This window comes from Camelus ferus, chromosome 23, assembly GCF_009834535.1.
Source record: "Camelus ferus isolate YT-003-E chromosome 23, BCGSAC_Cfer_1.0, whole genome shotgun sequence".
Taxonomy (NCBI): domain Eukaryota; kingdom Metazoa; phylum Chordata; class Mammalia; order Artiodactyla; family Camelidae; genus Camelus; species Camelus ferus.
This window is the reverse complement of record NC_045718.1, coordinates 30047892-30070600: the sequence shown is the minus strand read 5'-3', so window position 1 is coordinate 30070600 and position 22709 is coordinate 30047892. Positions and strand designations below refer to the sequence as shown.

At 39.3% G+C, this 22709-nt stretch overlaps 2 protein-coding genes across 2 annotated transcripts in view; both read right to left on the bottom strand.

The window, feature by feature from the left end:
• Nucleotides 1–5947, bottom strand: part of LOC102510705 (left-right determination factor 2) — a 29455-nt gene extending 23508 nt beyond the window's left edge. The window contains exon 1 of the mRNA XM_032466591.1: nucleotides 1848–5947. The gene's annotated coding sequence lies outside the window, so the exon portion shown is untranslated. The remainder of the gene's footprint in view (nucleotides 1–1847) is intronic.
• A 1512-nt stretch (nucleotides 5948–7459) lies between these two features.
• SDE2 (SDE2 telomere maintenance homolog) lies at nucleotides 7460–20205 on the bottom strand. The gene is made up of 7 exons (XM_006188122.3): nucleotides 20015–20205; nucleotides 14429–14546; nucleotides 13293–13404; nucleotides 12774–12943; nucleotides 11860–11974; nucleotides 9829–10333; nucleotides 7460–7923 (listed from the first exon to the last, which is right to left on the bottom strand). The coding sequence occupies exons 1-7, from the start codon at nucleotides 20132–20134 to the stop codon at nucleotides 7702–7704; spliced, it is 1362 nt and encodes a 453-aa protein (XP_006188184.1). The 5' UTR covers nucleotides 20135–20205; the 3' UTR covers nucleotides 7460–7701.
• Nucleotides 20206–22709: the final 2504 nt, after the last annotated feature.

Here is a 22709-nt window from a genome sequence, read left to right as displayed (position 1 = left end):
TATAGATATGTGTAATTTGAAAATCAGTTACTTTTTCTATTTATTGAACAGATTTTCCCTCATTACAAACTTCTAAATGCAAATGAGTGGAAATTTTGCTATTTCTCTGGGGAAAATTTTCAAATAATTTATTTATGTTGCCCGTGGTTTCTTTTTTCCTGTGGTTAAAAGATTTGATTTATTTCTTTATAAAGCTCTTTATTTTTATCCAAAATTCTTAGTTTCTCTGTCTCCTGACATCTTTAAATTGTCAGGAACTAAGAAGATGCATGCTGTCAGCATCACCTACCTAGATTGGCTGTAAGGAGACACTGAGATCTTCAGTCCAGCTACGTAATCAGGAGGGTATGGATACTAGGAAGAGAGGGAGAAAAACCTGGATTCCTAACAGGCTAGTTCAGGTCCTTCCCTACACCACCTTCTAATAGCAGTGTTTTTATAAATAAGCATTTAGGACAAGTGAGCAAGTGACAACAAATCACAGCAGGCCATGCCCCCCCCCCCAACAGCCTGACAGCGCCCATTCAGCCAGGTGCTCATCAAAACATCTTTCCTGAGCCCACACCTTACTGAGCAGTGACCCAGACGGCCAGGCCTAGGTCTTGTGAAGCTCCCATTCCAGTGAGAGGAGACAGACAACAAACAAGTCACTAAAGTCAGATAATGTGAAGGAAGTAAACAGGGGGGATGAAAGAGAGTGACTGGGGAGGGCTCCCTGAGGAGGCAACATCTGGAAGGAAAATGAACCAGTGTGAAAGGGAGTGGGGAAGATGGTTCCAGGCAGAGGGAGACGCTAGTGTGGGGCTGAGAAAGGGCTTGGCATATTCTGGGATCACGAAGCAGCCTCATGGCCAGAGCACAGGGGGTGATGGGAAGAGGCTGAAGGAGGGGGTCTCAGCCAAAGGAAGGGTACAACTCAGGGTCATGAGAAGCCACTGAGGAGTTGTAAGCCAAAAAGGAATATGATCTGATTTGCATTTTAAAAGATAATTCTAATGGATAAGGAAAGTGTGGTATACACATACAATGGGATAACAATAACAGAATACAAAGTGGAGTAACTAGAAAGCATTCCAAAAGTTGTGCTAACGTAGTATTTCATATGTTTTAATTTTCAGAATTGCCTTTAACACTGTTGTATTGAAAACAAAATAACCTTTTTTCAACAATAAGATTTTAAAACCCACAAATAAGTTTACTGCTAGTCTCCAAGCCCAGCCTGTTTCAGCATGCAGGCAATTTCAAAATTGTTTTATTGATAAACTCTATCTTTATAAATAGAATCTTAAGTAGAATTCCAATATACAAAGAGATAATATTTTACTCAAATAAATTCTAAGTTTTCTAAGTCAGAGGTCTGGTATTGCCTGTGGTGATGCCAGTCGACGTGCACACTTGGCCTATTTAGACAAAGACAGAATTGGAGCCTTGGCCTATTACTGCCTTCAAGGAGCCCCGGAACACAGTCCCCTGGACTCCCAGGCATGTTGTGGCAGCTCCACAGACCTGCCAGCTCCCCAGGGGCCTGGCAGATGGAATCCCCTCCTCATGCCTGGCTGCACCCATCCAGGATTTCCAGGCAGTTCCAGGAGCCTCCCAAATTCCACCAAGTGAATGGAGGGGAGGAAGAGGCATTTCTGAGGAACCCCCTCTGCCTCGATGCTCACTTAGGGTGACTTGGGGATTGACTTCAAACAAAAGCAGCTACTTTTCTCTCATTTTCCAGGGCAGAGGCTGGGATTTTGTCCTCCCCACCCCTTAACCTGGTTTCTCGCTCTACCACTATACCCTCCCCTATCCACAATCTGTCTGCAGAGACGAGAGGGAAAGAAGAGAAGACAGCATACTTCCTTGTGTCTCTGTGTTTCAGGATGGGACGCTGACTCTGGGCCAAGGCCTCTTTTGCTGGCTGGTCTCAGGGCAATGAGGGGCAGGAGTACGGGCTGAAGCATCGCATCCCTGCACACAGTTCCCACTAACGTGACCTGAGATGGGGCAGAAGTCAATGTCAGAGCTGTACAAAATTTAGCTATATCCCTCCCCCCATTTTTAAAAATTACACAAAAATAAAGCAATTGTTACACAAGGATACTTCAATTCCTCCCGCAGAAAACATCAAATGGTTAGGAAAGTGTCATTTGTTGGGGAGAGAAGTGATTGTACGGGATGTTTAGTAAGCCCGTAAATGATTTATTCATATCTGGGAGAGTGAAAGCTGAAGTGAAATACGGGAACTCTAGAATCAGAAAGGACAGATCTTGGCCAAATCCAGGCCAGCTGCACCTGACCATCTGTCTGCCGCTGAGTCTGTCACCTTACCTCTAAGCAGGCTCCCATCCTGCCCCTGCTTCTGCTCACGTTTGCTAGTGTCCAGCACCCTCTACTGGCAACAGGCGGAGTCTCTTCTTCACAGAAATTGGTTGCTTTTTTTTGCTTGGCAGGCTGCCAGCAACAGAATCCCTTTCTGTAGGGTTGTCATTCCTGTCCGTACTTCAATTGCTTTCAGATTTTATTTTGGCAAAACATTCAGTTCCACTTTTCTCAATAACCTTAGAAGGCACTTCACATCTACAAGCAAAGGTTTCAAATGCACACCATAGAATGTGCCACAGTTGGATGGTGAATATATTCAGAATTGTATTTATTGTTTTGTACAATACATCCTATTAGGACAGTAGTACATTCATTCAATAAATATTTTTTGAGCAGCTTCTATGTAACAGGCACTAAGAAAACATAAAAATCTCTGCCTTAAAGGAGCTTATCTGTATGGGGGAGGAAGGGAAGGAGGGGGGGACATTTAGTAAGTAAGTAAAATAAATAGTATGAAATTGGTAGTATGAAAAAGAATAGGCAGGAAAGAAAAATTGGGCTGTGTGTGGGGAAGGGTAATTGCCATTTTAAATCAGAGAAGTGAGGGAGCCACACCTGCAGACATCTGGAGAATGTTCCAGGCAGAGGGAACAGTTGGTGCAGAGCTCTGGAAGCAGAGTGCCTGGTATGTGGATTTGTTCAAGGAACAACAAGGAGGCCACCTTGGCTGAGGTGGAGTGAGGCAGAGAGTAGATGAGGTCAGAGAGGGGCAAGGGTGTCGACTGTGAAGAGCTTGCAGCCCATTCTAAGTAAGGGCTTTTATTCAGAGGCAGATCGGAACCAAATGGAGGGCTCTAAATAGGTGAGTGACAGGATGTGCAGGGCGCACCTCCAGATGTTTTACTGATAGACGTGCACACTTAGCAGTGTTTGGAAACTATAGATCTGCAGAAAACTCCATAATCCGTCCACTGTTTCTGTTCACAAAAACTCACAGTTGGAGGAGGTAACATGAGCTGTCTTGAAAGATGAGCAGAACCTCAACAGGCAGAGATATGACACGCCTTCCTAGACTAGTTGTCATTTCTATGCTAAACCACGAAGTGTACCAAATGTTCTACTTGGTAAACTGAGGTATCCAGCACCAGGGTCCTTCTCAGTATTGAATGCCCAATTTCACTGAGTATTTGTCTACATTCCTAATTCCTTACTACTTTTCCTTACTACTCCTGATTCCTTGCCTCAATTAGACTTCTCCCCAGAAACAGGTTGATGGTTTAGAGCGAGGACCTTTGTGACACAGTGCCACCAGGATTCCACCATACTCTTTCTCATGTTCAGATATACAAGGAGTGGCATCAAGTCAGTTCCTTCCTGATTTTGATCAGAACCAGCCTAGAGTTGTTAATACCTGCTGTTAAATTCCTGGACTTTCTGGTGGGCACTTTTAATCTTGAAAATCCACTAACAGGTGCTGGTTCAAGACAGTAATCTGAGCAGCTATATTTAGTTTCCTCTTGCAAACTTCCACTGAAGTGACCAAAAAAATGTAACAAGGAAGTACCAGAAATGGAGGAAAGAGAAAGGCTGCTACCTCCAAATCAAAGTGTGAGCAAGTAAGTGAAATAAGTCAGAGAAAGACAAATCCTGTATGAGGTCACTTATACGTGGAATCTTAAAAAAAAATCAATTTTATTTTAAAAAAAAGAGAGATCAAACTTGTGGGTACCAGAGGCAGATGGTGGGGTCGCAGAAGGAGATGGTCAAAAGGTATAAAATTCCAGTTATAAGATAAACAAGTACTAGGGATGGAATATACGACATGACGACTATAGCCAACACTGCTGTGTAGTACGTAGGAAAGTTGCTGAGAATAAATCCTGAGTTCTCATCACAAGGAGAAATTATTTTCCCCCTTTATTGTGTGTGTGTACATATATATGAAGATGGGTGTTAGCGGAACCTATTGTGATAATCACTTTACAATATATGTAAGTCAAACCATCATGCTGTATACCTTAAACTTATACAGTGACATATGTCAATTATTTCTCAAATTAAGCTGGGGGAAAAACGTGTAAGCTACTGAAATGGACCCCAGCAGAAGCCCATTAACACCCCTAAAAGTGGACCAGTGAGAGCTGGACAAACTACAGCCATATATAATGATGGCAAAATGGTCAGTCTCTGTTCACTGTGAACCTCCTTACTTCCAGCCTTTAAGGCTACAAGAAAGGAGCAATTGCAGAATTATGGTCTTTTTACTTTGCCAGTCAAGGTCTCTTTGCCTGCAGGCAGCATATATATATATATATATATACACGCACATACATATTTTTAATGCAATACTAAAGGCTCCTGGAGCTGTCTCTACTGGCCATCTTGGCTTCCCAATAGAACACCTTTTCCTTGCTCAAGCACTTTCTTTCCTTTTCCTCTTCTGAGCAATAAAGTGGCTATTCAATTTGTCCCTCTGCCTCTGCTGCCTGAATTCTTTCACAGCCTGTGGCAAGGACCCACAAAGCAAAACAAAAAAACCCAGAGGTTTTGCTTCTAATGTGGCTGAGCATCTTCTTTTGGACCAATCATACTATAATTAGTAAGTATAAACTTTGGACAAAATATAAAAAACAACTATCTGAATACACTGGAGAATGACCAGAAGTAGGCAGATACTTGAAGGGAGTTTACCCTTGGAGGAAAGGAACAGCACCGGGAAAGTCTCCCATTTTTAGTTTTTAGGTCCTACTCTACGCCATGCCAGGCAGCTACAACTCTGATGGAAAAACTGCAGAGTCTTGCTGAAAAGAATTCAGAGAAATCACAGCTGCAGGAAAGTAAGGGAGTAGGTCCTGGAAGGCAGAGCCAATGTACAGTAAGCCCTAAATTCTGTCTGTATAAACTCTGCCCTCTGACCCACACAAGCACAGGGCAGATTACAAGCAGCAACTGAGATATGAGGTGCTGTCCACCTGGGATGACTGTATAGAGTTTGAGTACAGCTAAGTTAGGTGCCTGCTAAAAGGAAACAAACAAAAAAAGAACAATACTCTTGAAAGCATATAACAGAATCCAGAATCTCTGTAACATCACTTACCATGTCTAAGATACAACCGAAAACTATCTGACCTGTGAAGAACCACGAAAATGAGACCTGTTCTCAAGAGAATCAACAAAGACTGAGCCTGAGATGATCCAAGTGTTAGAACGAGCAGACAAGGATTCTAAGGCCACTTTTTCAAGTTTACATGCAACATTCAGCTAGACAGATCATACACTGTGTCGTTATATACAAGTCTCAAGAAAATTAAAAGGACTGAAAAGTGTAAGAAGGATATTTTCTGACCACAACGGAATTAAAAGTAGAAATAAGTAACAATAAAATATTTAGCAGAAAAAACAAACATTTGCTCTCTTTCACCATACACAAAAATTAACTCAAATGGATTAGAGACTTGAACATAAGACCTGAAACCATAAAACTTCTAGGAAAAAACAGTGATAAGCTCTGTGACATAGGTCTTGGTAATGATTCTTTGACATCAAAAGTAAAAGCAACAGAAGCAAAAATAAGTAAGTGGGACTATAATCAAACTAAAAAGCTTCTGCATAGCAAAAGAAATGACCAACAAAATGAAAAGTCACCCTATTGAATGGGAGAAGTATATAAAGAACTCATATAACTCAACAGCAAAACACCAAACACTCCAATTAGAAAATGGGCAGAAGATCTGAATACATTTTTCCAAAGACATACGGATGGCCAACAGGTACATGAAAAGATGCTCTGCATCATTAATAATCAGGGGAACACAAATCAAAACCACAGTGAGATATCACCTGACACCTATTAGAATGGCTGTTATCATAAAGACTAGAATTAACAAGTGTTGGCAAGGATATGGAGAAAAGGGAACCCTTGTGCACTGCTGGTGGCAATGTAAATTGGTGCAGCCACTATGGAAAACAGTATGAAGGTTTCTCAAAAAATTAAAAATAGAACTACCATATAATCCAGCAATTCCACTTCTAGGTATTTATCTGAAGAAAATTAAAACATTAACTCAAAAAGATACATGCATCTCATGTTCACAGCAGTATTATTTATTATAGCCAAGATATAAAAACAATCTAAGTGTCCATTGATGGATGATGGATGAATGAAGATGTGGCAAACATATACAATGGAATATTCCTGAGCCATAGCAAAGAATTAAACCTTGTCATTTGCAACAACATGAATGGACCTTGAGGGCATTATGCTAAGTGAAGTAAGTCAGATAAAGACAAATACTGTATGACCTCTCTTATATGTGGAATCTAAAAAAATTTTTTAAATTAAAACAAAACACGCCCCCAAAGATTATAGATTCATAGAACTGATTAATGATTGTCATAGGCAGGGGGTATAGGGTGGGAGAAATGAGTGAACTGTTTCAGGGTTTTTTTTGTTTGTTTAAATAGATTGGATTTTTAAAATTGCTAATTATACATTAGAATTTGACACAACATTGTAAAATGACTATTACTCAATAAAAAAAGTAAAAAAAAAAGCTAATTAGACAACATACTTATAGAGAATTCATGGGTTAAGGAATTCATACGAAAATTAGAAAATACTCAAAATTGAGTGATAATAAAATACAACATATTCAAATTTCTGAGATGCAGCTAAAACAGTACTTAAAGAAAAACTTTAAATATTATATATATATTATATATATATAACTTAAATATTATTACTAGGACAAAAGTCTAAAATCAATGACCTAGGGCTTACTGTAAGAAGGTAGAGAAAAGAGCAAAGTAAACTCAAGCTAAGTAGAAGAAAGGAAATGATAAAAAGCAGAAATCAATGAAATTAAAAGCAGTTAAGAAAAGTCAATAAGGCAAAAGTTGGCTCTTTGAAAATCACTGTCAGCAAAACAATAAGCTCCTAGCTAGACTGTTGATCAAGAAAGAGAAAACAGAAATTATCAGTATCAGATTGAAAAAGAAGTTATCACCACAACTCTTACTGATGTCTTTTTAAAAGGATAGAAAAGACTTCTGAATAACTTTATGAACACAGATCTGATAACTGGGCCAAGTAGATAAATTCTTTGAAAATATAACTTACCTAAGTGACACAAGATGAAACCCAGACTCTGAAAAGCCCTATATTTATTAAAGAAATTAGTTATAAAAAAACTTCCCACAAAGAAAACACCACGCCCAGATGGTTTTACACATTAACTCTATTAATCTAACAATGAAAAAGAGGATTGTTAAGAACTGAGTTATTAAAAAGTCACCTTTAATATCAATAGGAACAATGTCCAAGAGTCAACATTATGCAGGTTAGAAGTGCTAGACTATAAAGAAACAGGAAATCAGCGCTGATGAAATTCACTTCTTCTTCCCTTTCAAAGGCTTGGCAAATAAAGCTGGGTCTATCTGCTCCTTTGCCATTCCTCTGACAGAGAAGAGCCTGGCCGCCCGCTCCTGGAGAGTGCCCCCACACTTCAGCCCCAGAGCCATGAGTTCACACTTGAGCTTCTCCAAACCCAGCAACTCCAATTCTGCAACAGAGCTGAATGCCAGTAAATCCACAGTTTCTTGACCGATACCCTGAGAAAAAGAAAAAGAAATATTTGAAATAGGTCTCTTCCTCTAAATAAAACTTTCAATTGTCATCTACATTCTATCTTTCAAGGATTTTCATTTAATTTGCCATATCTTGTGACTGATTGTTAATAATCATCTGTTATTCTACACATGTTCTCAATACACATAATTAATAAACATTAATTTTATATCTTTATATTTAGAAACAAGTATTCAGAACAGTAACAGAAGTTACAGGTTTCCCAGATTCTTAATATTACTCCTCTTTTTTGATTTTCCCAGTAAAAATTCAAACAGCAAAATATACCCAGCCTACCTCCAACACTATGACCAGAGAAAAGAGCAGCACCCTATACAGCTCAGTTTTAGTGAGATTCCTATGGCTGTCAATCTATTAATTCCATAATCTTAAGCTTTCTATTCTAATCAAATAATTAAGAGTGACTGTCAAAGTGAGTGACTCTCACTTACATCACTTGACAAATTTAAATGCCGTTCAAAAGACCTGCAACTGCTCTACCCACCAAGTACCATTACAGCCTTTAAGACAAAACTAAATACTTCTAATGATGGATGCTCTGCAAAGAATGAGTTTTCACATTTAGGGTTTTCTTGTTTTTAAAACATATTCAAAGGACAATAATTTTCTCTCACAGTAAGTTGCTTTTTTAAAATATTGAAGAGTTCTAGGGACAGATACTTTGGGGCAGTTGATCTTTCTTCTTCTTCTTCTTCTTCTTTTTTTTTTCCAAAGGCCATTTTGTTAGATTTCTGGAGTGAATCTTGGCTTCATTATTTATGGCTAAATCTGAAGCCACCACCTATGTGTCTTTAGAGGATCACACATGGTTGCACATGGTTCTTGTAAATACAACAGCTACTCTACAATACTGAGAACAAAACTTCCACAGTTAAAAGCTCAAAGATTTAAAGTCACGTTAAGTTCTATTTTCCTTTATTCATTTTCCAAGACTTTGGTCAAGATAAACACCTGACATATACAAGTAACATAAAAGCTATGTGCTTATAACTCCAGAGATAGTATGAGGATCAATTTAAAGCCCTTAGCATAAGAAATTTCACTATCTTCCCTAGAAAAAGCAATATATGCATTTCTGCTTACTTACTGGGGGTAGGGAAGGTGTCAGTTAAACAAATAATGATAGACTTTGGTGTTTATCAAAAGAAACCAAATAGTTCAGGTCTCATCTATCCTAAAAAAGCAAATCATTAGATCAAAGAGTAAGCATTATAGATTTTTGCTGAAAGTCAGTCCACTGACGATAGCAAATAATCAACCATTTAAAGGAAAGCATGTATCATCAAAATAAATTTTTAAAAGGCTGAATGTGGGGCTTAAGATTTAATGATAAATTAAGAAGGAGCTGCTCCTCTTCCACAGGAAAGATCTTCACATCCAAGTGACAACTGTGTTGAAATGATAACTCACATGAGAAAGAAAAACTGAATAACTAGAAATTTAGTGATAGGAAAATGAGCACATTTCATCAAATCTAAAATGCCATCCATCATAATATGCTTTACCATTGCATGCGTTATTAAGAAAGAATAAACAATACCAGTTAAACTATAACATGATATATATCCAAATTCAGAGATATTAAAATGTGAAAAACGTGCACTTTAGAATTGATGAAATATGGAACCAAGGACACCACCTAGTGGCAAAACAATACCAATTCCAGAGCTTAAAAAAACACAAGAAAGAAACAACTAAGGAATTTTGGAGGGACATGGAAAGCTTCACCAACATCTATATTTCTGATTATTAAACAAGTCTTTCCACTAAGCAGTTGATGGGAAAAAGCACATTTTTCATTTCAATGACTTATTGCAGAGATTAAGCTGATTTGGCTCTAGACGTCAACACCCCCGAAATTTACTTACTGTGTTTCCTGACTGGCCTTCTTCCAATTTGGCAACAGGAATGTTTTTCCTATCTTCTCCAGGTGCTACCTTGGCAGCTCTTTCCCCATCAGTCATTTCTTTTGTCTCTTTCTCCTTACTCAGGCCAGTTCCAGCTGATTCCTTTTCTGTGGGTTTTTTACTCTCTGACTCCTTTTTCTCCTGGGATTTCTCTGTTTCTTCAGCCATCTTCCTTTCCATACACTCCTTGGTAGATGCCTCTCCCAGCTCAGCACACAAGTCTTCTGAAATATTGTTCCCAGAATCAGTCACTGGGATGTATAACTTTTCTGGTGATCTAGTGTCTGTCCTCAATACTCTTGCCGGCTGAGAACTACTAGGAAACTCAGCTGCCATCTCAACACCATCTCTGCTATTTCTGGAAACATGAAAGCTCATTCCTGAAGTAGTAGGTGTTTCTTGACTGTCATCATCTGAGCTCTCAGAGCTGGACCCCTCTGCAGCCTCTAGTCCTTCCATGCCCAACCTACCAGAAGCAACAGAAAGGTCTGACATCATTTGTATGTTTTACTTTAAAAAAAAAAAAGAGTTGCAGTTTGTCCAGGAAACAGACTCTGAATAAAAGTATCTGCTAGCTTGAGATGGAGAGTGAGTTCCAGAGGTATAAACAGAAGGAAAAGAAAAATTCAGCAAGACTGGAACCAACATCCCAAAGAGCCAAAGGATCTCTTTTTTAAAGTTGTGAATCTCTTCAAACAAATTAATTTTGCTTAAAGCTTTTTTCCCCTATATTGTATGAATGTCAACGGTTGAAAATTAGGTAAAATAATAAACAATTAGAAGAAAATTCTATGTTTTATTCATAATCACCCAAAACTGGAAACTACCCAAATGTCTAAAAACTGGAGAATGGATAAACAAATTGTGGTACAGCCGTATCACGTAATAATACTTGGCAATAGAAAGGACTGCACTACTGATACATTTAATACCATCAATGGTCTCAAAAGCATTATGCTAAGTGAACGAAGCAGACTCAAAAGACAAAACCATAGGAACAAATATCACACCAGTGATTAGTGGTTGCCAGGGGTGGAGGTGAAGGAAGGAAATTAACTCCAAAGGTATAATCGGGAACTTCTTAGGGTGATGGAAAATACTCTGTATCTTGATTTTGGTGGTGGCTATATGACTACAAATTGTACATTTTTCAAAACTTGCAGAACTGTTCAAAAAGGGTAAATTTTACTATACATAAATTATACCTCAACAAACCTGGCTTTAAAAAAAGTCCACAGATAATACCACTACCTTTTCTCTCAGGAATATTTAATTCCCATTTCAGAAAGAACACAAAAAATTCTATGCTGGACTCAAAGAGTTACACGGTGTTTGGTTAATAATTATCTTTCTATTCCCAAAGGGGAGGCCAACAAGGAAGCCAAGATCCATTTGGACTTACCATTTTCTAGAACTTAGCCCAAAGGAACTGAGCTGGTAACCAGAAGACCAACTGGGAAGGGCAGGAGAACTATGAGAAGATAATAAAAAGTATTGTGCTTTTCAGCCACAAGCGCAAAAGTGGTCAGAAGAGGTCTGGCAAAGTGACCAAAGACCTCAGTGATGACCGTGAAAAAACACAGAGAAAACACAACAACCTGGAAAGTAAAGTCATGGTTTCCACCTGGAATTTCTGAAAGTTAACTCTTTCAATACCAAATAGTAATTCAGGTATAAAGCTATTTTTATGTGATTTTTCACTGTAAGGAAAAATATTTCATTTAAATTCTGTTGGTGGCATTCAAAGCAGAAACCATTACTAATGTGTACAATGTGAGAATCATTGAAACCTGAACTGAAGCACTCCAGAAAATTTCTTGGCTTCCAACAAACATTACTTAAAAGTGTGTTTACATCAAATAGACAAGAAAGAAATATAGTACGTAAGTTTCTGAACAAGATATTCCAGAGATATAAACACAAGGAAAAATGGGGTTTTTTTCCCCCTTCAGTCTTCAAACATCTATTTGAAATAAAAATGAACACACTTACCAAAAGCATTTCCTTTTCCCTGCGCTGGCTCCTCTGTCTGTTTCTGGTTTGTTAGGCCGTTTCCGACTCTCACCAATTTCTGCCGATACCATCTTGCTGGAGGTGGCCTGCATACCTAACCAGAAATTTTAACAACTCAGTTTCTAGTATCAGGACTAAGTTTAATTAGAGAAATTATAAATAATCTGGACTGCAAAAAGAGTTGCAATCTAAAGCTCCAGGTTTAAACTTCTTAACATACCAAAATTTAATATGTTTAAAATGAAATTAATCTCAAATTTACAGATTTAAAATAATAAGCAATCTGGTTCTTGAGCCAGATTTTTAAAGCACCATGTCCAATTTGTAACTTTGAGGCTGGCAGGTTCACACCTAGCCTTCTCCAAACTTAATGATTCATCCCCCTTGTGCTCATTATTTGCATACATTTGACTTTCCCCCCCGTTATGTCAAAACTCTTTTGATCCTTCTTATTCAACTATATGCACAATAGCCCTAGCAAAATGCTCTGGATGCTAAAAATGTAAAAGTTAATGACAATAATTCTCACTAAAAACCACTAAAAAAAAAAAAGTGACCTTAAACTGGAAGCAAATATGTTGCCATATAGACACTGCCTGAAGACTCACCTTATCCCCTTGAAGCATAAAAAATGTTCTTACCTAGGGCCCTAGAGCCCACAGAGCTCAGAGGTCAACTATGTCAAATGCGTGAGTGTGTGAGTTTTTCCCCTGGGTTGTAAGGTATACTGTGTTCATTATTGAGGCGAGAAATTCCACAGCTTTCATCAGCTCCTCAGAGGTCTGTAACCCAAAAAAGGCTTAACAACTGTTCTTTGTGTGCAGTGTGGAACAGCCTGGAACAGCTGGCTTCAGCGGTGCCTGCTGATGGCACTAAGGAACACTCATTCTCACCTTTGAGGACGGAATCCTCCAGTCGCTCAGCCATCTCATGGCACTGCTGCTGGTAGTCGGGGCTGGTGAAGCAGTGCCTGGGTTCTGCAAGCTTCCGCTGCAGGCGTTCCAGGCGTTTCTGCTCCTTTTCAGCCTCTCGCTCAGCTTGTTGTTTTACCCATTCAGCCATTCTAGCAATGGGAGAGAAGAGATATATCTGAATGGATATATTATACACACGTGCTTTTATATAAATAAACCGTCCCACCCAGACAAATTAATGCATTCTTGTTCATACTGTGATATTTCCTCAAAAGGTGTGCCATGCTTACTACTAGCACACTGTTACAGACTTGATTAAAACCCGAAGATACAATTACTAAATAAGGGGAAAATCAAATCTGAAAACAGTAAATTAGACCATAAGTATTTCAAGTTTACAATGCCGATATGCATGGCATGAATATAATCACTAATGACAGAAAAGTACGTTTCTCTCTTAAAAAACAAAAAACAAAAAACAACAGGTGAGCATCTTACGCTTTTTCATGATTGACATCTCGTAGTCTCCTTCCACTGAGATCCCGGCAAGCTTCTCGATTGGTGGTCTTCTCAATCTGAGCACCAAGTGCTCGGAGCATAGAGCCAAAACCTGAGCAAATATATTTGGAGAAAGTAGGTTAAAAAGTGTTCAAGGATAGGTAAAAGCTGAATTTATGAAAATAGTACTATATCACTAGATTAAAGGTGACCTCTACTTTCTTTTTTGTTTTAAAGAGAATGTACACCGAGATTCTAAAGCAGGTAGCAAAGGTAAGAGAGTTGATAACCTTGATAAAGTTGATCAATCTCATGCCTTTCGCAATTTGTCTTATATTTCGGCAATATTGTACCTGCATCACTGGGGTATTTTAGAGGGCTTTATCTAGTGCCAGAGATCCCAAGATTCCAAGATAAAGGATTTTAAAAATTATATGGTGAGATTTTGAAATGAGTTTAAAAGGAGAGGCAATTTTAGGCTGTTACTCACTGACAATGACAAGCTTCATTCTTATTGACACAATTTCAAATGGTAGGATGATTGTAATCTGAGATGTTGGCTCTTTGAAACCAAACCAAATCACTGTAGATTTTGTTATATGCTAGTGCATCAGGAGAAACACCAAGAACTGTTCATATTTACTTTTCGCTCTTTTCCCCTCCTTTAGACAAGTTACTACAGCGAGGACTTTAATCTACCTCAATCTATAAATACTTGTATTTCATAAAGTGACTGTAGATCTCCCTTGGAACTACAATAAATAGACAAAAATCCTGAAAAAAGTAGAAAGATTTGATTGTTTTGGCATTCGTCAGGAAATTGGACAGAGTAATGATCACCTCTCTTTATCTAATCCTCCCCAGAGTCGGAGAGCCTAGGGTGCCTAAGAGCTATCTGCCGAGAGAAGGTGGGAATTATATCATACAGCATCTTCCTCAAAAAGACTAAAAGAGAAAAATATTCAAAATTAGGTAAGTAAACAAAGACTTTCATAAGGCAAATCAAGGCTAGTAGACTACAGAGACCAAGGAGTTTGTTAATTTAATACATATGGCTAAAGAATGCCTAATGTATTAATTAATGTATTAATGTAAAGAATGCAGACGTTGACTAAGCCGTCAACATAATATCCTACCTCCTTTTCCACCACGAAGTCTGGGTTCCAAACTATAAACAGCCCCATGCTGCACTGTGTCACTGGTGTTAACGAGTAATCCGTTGCATTTCACAAAGAAGTATTCCACTGGAACATCCTAGAGACAAGTTGGGGTTCTTTCAATGCTGTTTAGGAGACACTAAAGTTTCTTGAAGGAAGGGACCTAGCTTATGTTTCTATTACTCCAGTTACAAGGAGATAGTGTGCATTCAATTAATATGTGTTGAGGAAAAAAATAAAAACTACTAAAAGAAAAAAGTCATTTCATATGATGTATTCTAGGTATGATTTGTTCCTAAATACCTAGTCATGATATACAGAAGAACTTCCCATCTCTTGAGTGAAAATTAAAACTGCTCTTTCTCCTTCTCTAATAGGGAATAAGAGTCAAGGTAGATTATGCAGGGCTCAGATCCAGTAACTCTGGAGGTTCTATTTTTAAAACAGGTAACATCAAGTTGAACACTGAGTGGCCCCAAGTTTAAAAGTGACAATATACATCTTGAAAAACATTAAGTAGGGATAAGAAGGGGAAAGAAAAGAGACCAAAGTATAATTTTTAATATACCTATATAAGCTGTAAGTTTTAGGACCAGCTGGCAGTCAGTGCTTAATCTCTTCTGCCAGTGTCCCCCTGAGTTCCAGCCAATCACTGCAGAAGCCCAAGTATACTCCTCCAAACCCATTCTATGTATTTCAAAAAAATTCTCACATCAAGTAATAACAAGAAAATATAAATATTGTAAGTCTTTCTAAATAAGTTTCTGATGTCATAAAATAAGACAACAGAGGAGTATTTTCCAAAGTTACATGGAACTTAGAAGGCTGACCACTAAACCTGCAACATCAAGAATGAAGAGATTTAAATACCAAAAGAAAGGAAAAATGCATTACTGGTATCTTCCTTAAGTGGAAACTATGAACATTCATTCTGAACCACGTCACACAGCTATTTCAATGGGACCATTCATTCATTCAGCAAATACTAAGTGCCTACCATTTGCCAAGTACTTTTCAAATGCTGGAATACTACAGTGAATAACACAGTGAATACAGATCCTGCCTTATGGAGGAAAACAAATAATGAACAAACAAATCATATACTATGTCAAGGGGAGAGTGTGGCTCAGTGGTAGAGTGTCTGCTTATTGTGCATGAAGTCCTAGGTTCAATCCCCAGTACTGCCATTAAAAATAAATAAACCTAATTACTTTCTCCCCCAAAAAACAAAGCAAACAAACAAAAAATCATATACTATGTCAAGTGGTGATACCCATGGTAAAGAGGGTAAGATATGTGGATGGATGTGGTGGTAATTTATTTAATATATATAGTTAGTCAAGGAAAGCCTCTCTGATCAAGTGACATTTAAGCAGAGAATTAAAGAAAGTGAGAGAACAATCCATGTGGCTACCTGGGGGAATAGTAGTCCAGACAGAGGCAATAGCAAATGCAAAGGAATGAGATTTGAGTATTCAAGGAACAGTAATGCAGCCAATGTGGCTGCAATGAAGTACATAAAAGGGCAGCGATAAGGCCTTCAAAACCACTGTAAGGACTCTGGATGTCACTCTGAATAAAACTATTGTAGTTTTGAACAAATTGAGATCTGAGTCACACACTTAAAGGATTACTCTAGCGTTAAATTGAAAATAAGACTACAGAAGCAGAGAGATCACTGAGAAGCTATTGTGATAATCCAGATGAGAAATGAGGGCTATTTGTACTGGGGCAGTAGTGGCAGAGGTGATGAGAAATGTGAGATTCTGAGGATACTCTGAAGGTAAAGGCAACAGGATTTGCTAATTGCTCTGGATGAGGGAAGTAACATCAAAAGGAAGATCTGAGGTGATTCCAAAAATTTGGTTTGACTAATGGGAAAAGGAAGTTTGAGGGAGAAAATTAGTCTCATTTTGGATTTTTCAGTTTGAGATGTTTATTAGACAGCCAAGTAGAGATCCCAAGTGGACTGACTGGTAGCTACATAAGTCTGGAGTTTGGGGAAGGGGAAAGAAGTCTGGGCGGGAGATTTACATTTGAAAGTTATCAGCATACTGATGGTACTGAGAGCTATGAGAATGGATAAAATCTCCAGAGATGAGAGAGGGACCACTCCAAGATCGAGAGATCAAGGTGATGAGGGGGAAGTAGCCAAAGAGACAGGAAAGGAGAGGCCAGTGAAGTGGAAGAGAACTGAGGGTGATGTTTGGGCAAGTCAGAAAAGTGTATTAAGGAGGGAATAGTCAGTTGTGCAAAGACACTGACATGCCAACCAAAATGAAAACTGGAAACTGATCACTGGATATGGCAACATAGAAGACACTGAACGCATGAGAAAGAGCTGTTCTACCGGAGTGATGGGAACAAAAAAGCCTAACTAGAGTGGGTTCTAAAGGAAAAAAAGTTTCATGTTTAAGGATTATTTTTTATAAAGAAAATCAGAGAAAATGAGGTGATATCTGGGGGGATGTGGGCTCATGTTTGCCCACTAGTAGGAACAATTCAGCAAAAAGAGAAAACACTGGGAAATGCAGAGGAGAGAAAACTAATGCCAAAATAAGTCTTTTAGTAGGTGAGGGAGAGGGATTACTGTAGAAAGTGCAAGATAATAGCTAATTATTTGTAAAATAATGACAGTTCATCCACAGTAACAGATAAGAAGTCTAACTATACCACAGGTAAGTAAAGGCACTGGTGTGAGCATGACGAAACTCTCCTCATTGCCTGCACTTTCTCAATGAATATAAAGTATGGTCTCTGGGATGGAAGAAGTATTGGAGATTTAAAGAGAGAAGATGGGAAAGAGTAACCTGAAAAAGTGACAGTTATGAACTGAGCAGTGCTTCTCAACTCTTTTCCCACCAAAGTATATACGAAAAATGTGTGGATGACACTCTGGGGAAAATGATAAAAGGTACTAAAGATGGGCTGAGATTCTGTCCAGCTGCCCAAGGGCTACATGGATCAGTATTCTTAACAGTCCTGCAACCAAGTGGAAGCCCACTCTGGATTAGAGAAATACAGTAGATTTGCCAAGCAGCACTATGGTTGGTATTTGTGAATTTACAGTGAGACTGGTTTGTGTGATTAGTTTCCCTACCACCGTCACTGCCCAAATGCCAGGGAAAATAGGTGGAGAGCTGAATTTAAACTGAAGGGAGTTTTCCCAGTCAAGTATGACAGCAGAAGAGAGGAGCAGAGGAGCTCAAGCTACACGCATGATGTGATTAACATAAAGGACTGTATTTGTCTATAAAATACTGTTTACTTTAAAGAGTTGTAAAAATTAAATGAGACATGTAATACACCTCCTATGTTTGATATTTAGAAATTTAAAACTACTTTATATATCTAATGGGTATGGTATTCCTACAATTCTAAATAACTTTTTAAAACTGTAACATGAAGACAGAAAGATTATACACCATCCTTCATTTTCAAACAGAACTTCTTATTTAACAAGACAACTGATTAACAAAATTGCATTTTCTACCTGTTAAGATTCTTATCAAATAATAATCACTAGTCGAAAAAATAACAAAGAAAATTTAGAATCAATTTAACTGTCTTTAACCATTTGTGTATTATAAAGCATTTCAAGCACAAAGTATTACATGTTTCGTAGGTCAATCAGTTCAAGGTCACCAGAGACAAACCTGTAGTCCAACAAACTCAAATTTCTTGACCCACTGCAATGAAGAGGAACTGCATATCAGAGGAATCATGAGGTGTCTCACCAACAAATAAAAAGATAGTTATTATAGGACTTGGGGCAAGGGTGGAATTTTTAGGTAAAATTTAAATGAAACAGTATTTTGAGAGGCTCACAATGAAGCAGGGCTGTGTGTATAAAGGTCAACATCAGGTCTAGACTGTGATGGAGATTCAAGCTCCTCTTTCCTTAGAAACTACAAAGTTAAGATAAATGTGGAATATTGTGACCAGAAATCCCTAATTTGAAGCTCTGCACCTGGACTGTAAATGAAAAGCACTTCTTTGTATCAAAGAGACTCAGATTCTCAAGGCAAGAGTGGGATGCTTCATTCTTACTGATACAACTTCAAACAGCAGAGTTTATTCTTAAAGTCTATGATTTTCAAGGTAAGGTTTGACAGAGTAAGAAAAAAGGATACTTTCAAGGGAGTCATGACATTTCACCACTTTACCATGTCCTTGGGAGAAACACTGTTTCCTATTAACTTTGCAGCTGGTCTTATCTGTGCCTGTTACTCTAGCCTGATGAATAGCACTGTTTGATGAATAGTCTGTTTTTCACTTTCTCGGGGAAGGCTAACACCAAGTTTATCATGTGTCAGAATAGTTTTGTTTTAAAAGCATAGACATGCACTTGAGCTATTTTTATTTGTTCCAGTATCTCATCAAATGCCCTTTTGTAAGTTTTGTATTTCTGTTCATTATCTATTATGGCCACGTTTTTTAAGTAGATGACTGAATCCATGCATTTATATTCCTTGTGTCTTAAATTATTTTTTCCAATATTCCTTATAATTAAGATCTTATTTTTTCTGGTCTCGTTTTGGGTCATTTTAAAACTGTACTCATGAGTTATTTTCAGAGATACTAAAATCCAACTATTTTGGAAAACATTTCCCTATTCAGATGGTAAAAACAGTTCTGACAGTTTTTAAACTGGACTGCAGTATAGAAAGAAAAATAGGGAAACTGAGAAACCATATTATTTGCAAACACACACTGCTTCTTCACGGAACCAGTCCAAGTAAAGATTTGATCTAAACTGCAGTGTTAATGTGTTAAGCTTATAAATAACAAGCAGAGAAACAGTCAAGGGAAGTACAGATAAGGAGGGGTGATTATAAAGAAGAACAGTACCAGATCAAGTGCCAACATTAAAATTAGATTCAGGGAGACCACCAAATTATGTAAATAATTGAACAGGTTTAATATCTTACAGTTGGTAAAAAGTTTGCTTACATGATAATTAAGTAAACCATATATGTAACTTTAGAAGTCCATGATAGGTTTCAAAAATATGCCTGAACAAATAAGAGCATCAAATGATTAGTGAAAACATCTAAATGACAGGCTCTAAAAACGATGCCCTCGACAGGACATATATGAGTCTTGGCCTCGACCAGTAACCAGATGAATCCATTTCCTTTCCAACCATCCTCTGGCCTAGGTTTGGATATGACATACTTCTCTAGGTTGGAGTGAACGGGGCTGTGCTATCTGTGGACAGTCACATAACCCGAGTGAATGTAAGAAAATGAGCCTTAAAAATCGTTCGGTCCAACTGCCTCATTTACGCATGAAGAGTACCTAACGGAATTCTGTTAAACCAGACAGAGGGCCAGACTAAGCGCCTGTGAACCGATCGGGTTTTCTCCTTTATGTGAGACAAACTACCACAAAACAAAAGCAAAGAAAGGTTTCAGCATCAGTTGGAAGCACCTTAAAACTGAGGAATCCTCAGCCTCAAAAACTGAAAACCTCACAGAAATAACGCGCTCCCGACAATCCCCGCACCCAATCCTGCCCTCTGTTCACCTCTTTCCCCTTCCTTCCAAGAACCGCAAACCTTACCTGATCTTGGCAGTGTTGGTAGATAAAATCTCGTACAGAGCACGGGGCCGAGGGACATCGCAGCGCCTTGCACCCGAAGCCAGGGCCGCAAAGCCACACTGGCGCCGCTGTCTCCGCCATTTCACCTAGTCGCGGAACCGCGAGATTCCCGGAAGCGCCGAGCGCCACAATTAGCCCGGCGCAACTTGATGACATTAAGCTCGCCTTCCAGCGCCCCGCCCCGCAGTCTTCCGCTCGCCCCGCCCCTCCCCTGGGGATAGTCACGTGCCCTGGGCCGCGAGCAGCGCTGACGGGGGGAGGGGAACAGGAAGGGCCTGGCGGAGGCCGATAAGACCGCGGAGCACCGGGGCGAGGCGTTGCTAGGAGAAGTTGCTAGGGCGGGGCTCCAGGGACTCTCTATAAAAGGCTGGCTCTGGGTTAGGTTTCCAGCGTTCTGGCTGTAAGCGATAAGGCGGTAACCAAGCACCTCCCTTTGCCGCAGGCTTTGGCCCTTTTCCCTCGTCTGTGTAGTTATTTTTGGATCTCAGGGAATTGTGGCCTGAGAAGACGCTGCTCTCTGGAGGCGTGAGGAGGAAAGCTGCAGTCCCGGAAGCGGTTTTGGGGGGCCGCTTCCTCGGCCCTGGGGATCTCCCCAACCCTTGGGGCGGGGAAAACAGAGGTCAGGAGGTCTCTGAACAACAGCCGTGGGTGGTTTTTCCTCCCGGTTTACCAAACATTCTCTTCCTTTTCATAAACTGCAAACCTCTCGGTTTCTGTCAGCCACGCTCAGTTTATTCGTATTTCCGCCTGTTTGCGTTCTGCGTTATCTTCACTTCAGCTCTGTTTTCAAAATATTTCACAGCAAGTGGGCCCTTGTGAAAGGCAGTGGCAGGAGTGACGCTTATAGTAATGCTGCTTCAAAAAATCCCTGCCATAACTTTTACTCCGCACCATGGAAACACACTCGCACAGATTTGCATAGCCCAACTTGCGGGCGCTGGGAATCTGAAGGAGTCGGTTCATATTTAATATGATGAGATTATGGTATTTCTAAAATCCTAAACAATCTAAAAGCTACGAGTGTGAAGATAGAGTTCTTAGGCGATATCTGTGCATGCTAAACACATGTCGGCCCACAGAATCGAATTCCCGCTGCTCAGATACTTGGCAAATGAAACTCTGTTGAAGGGAAAGCAACAACAATTCAGAAATCATTTAGCTGTGGTGATATGAACAAAAATAGAATTTCAAGGACTGTGAAGTTATAGATTCTGTTGCCTTTATTTCTTACACCGGCGGGAAAATGAGAGAGAAAGGGCCTCCGTGGGGATGCCAGGCGATAAAGAAAAATTACACAAAATAATAAAGATACTGTGCCTAGAGAGCAGTATTTTGCAGAGGGTGACATGGTGACCCTGGGGTCAGTAGGTGACTCACCAAGTATATATTTTTCTAATAGGGAAAGTCCACATCGTTTACACCAATATTATGTCTAGTCCTTCCAAAAGCTGAAGTCTGAATGAAATTGTTCACCCTTTGTCCCTTTGTTGCATTTAAATTCCTATTGTTAAAAAAAAAATCCCAGGTATTGAACAGGCATTTGTCATTTAAAGTATGAAACAACTATGTTATTAACTTTTCAAAGACAAAAATCTCCTGAGCAATATGTAATCTGTTGTGAAATCTTCACAGTAAGCACCTAGCACCGTGACATACACAATGTAGACATTAAATATTAGCTGGATGTTTGATGAATTGCTAAGGTAGGAAGTCTAATTATTCCCAATACACCTCTGAAGAAATGGTTTGACTAATGTAACACTTTCTCTCCTAAGGATACAGATTCAACTTGGATTGATCATTATTAAATACATTTAAATAATGAGGAAGTTGAAATACCTAAAATTAGGGCTGTGGCCAAGAACACAGTGCGCATCAGTGGAAAAAAATCTAGAAAGACAGAGTAGCTGGATGGTGAGAGTGTGTGGTGGTGTCCAGTAGACGGTGTTATGTGGCCAGGCTGGTCAGTGGTTATGGAAAAACAGACAGCTGCTGCCACCTTTCCCACCTCACAATATTAGGTAGGGAAGTGACAAGAAGACACATGTAAGGTTGTGACACTAAGTGGTGAGTGGGTGGGGGCCAGTTCCTCTACTATCAAGAGTATAGCTGTACTCTTAGAACTGTATTTGATGTTCTTTCCAATAAACCACACTGGCTTTGTTTCTGCCCACCTTCTCCAAGAGATTGACTCTAGCTATACATTTGCTTTTTGAGGACTGGTTCAGCCGCCACAAGAACACTGTGAGAGCGTCCTGAGGCAATGTGGAATAATCGTCCACTGCCAGGAAATGACAGCACTAAACAATGCCTGTGGCAACCCATGACAGGGGCTCAACTGAGCCAAAATGTCATGCTGGTCTGCAAGAACAGGAAGCAGAGCTGTACACCCTGGCAATTTTCATAAATAACAGCACAGCTCCTAAACTAGTGAATTCACAGACTATATCCATGGGTGACATGCAAGTCGCACTTCTGTGTTTTCAGCCGTGTTCGTGCTCGAGGAGAGGAAGGGAGGTTTTTAATGCCGTCCTGATGACAAAAGACAGTGGTACAGGCTCACTTTTCCCTTGCCACAAACACAAAACTGCTATGAACTCCCAAATTGGCAAGTGTCGCCTTGTAAATGGCTCCAGCCCCAGGAACAATGAAGTCA

Bases quoted from the DNA above. Each gene is read 5' to 3' on its own strand.
- SDE2 (XM_006188122.3), bottom strand. From the start codon at position 20,134: ATGGCGGAGACAGCGGCGCCAGTGTGGCTTTGCGGCCCTGGCTTCGGG. The intron at 10,334-11,859 runs GTAAGTGTGTTC...TGCTTCTGGTAG, and splicing joins GGGAAAAGGAAATGCTTTTG to GTTGGGCATGGAAGGACTAG. The intron at 7,924-9,828 runs GTAAGTAAATTT...TCTTTTTCTCAG, and splicing joins AAGGCCAGTCAGGAAACACA to GGTATCGGTCAAGAAACTGT.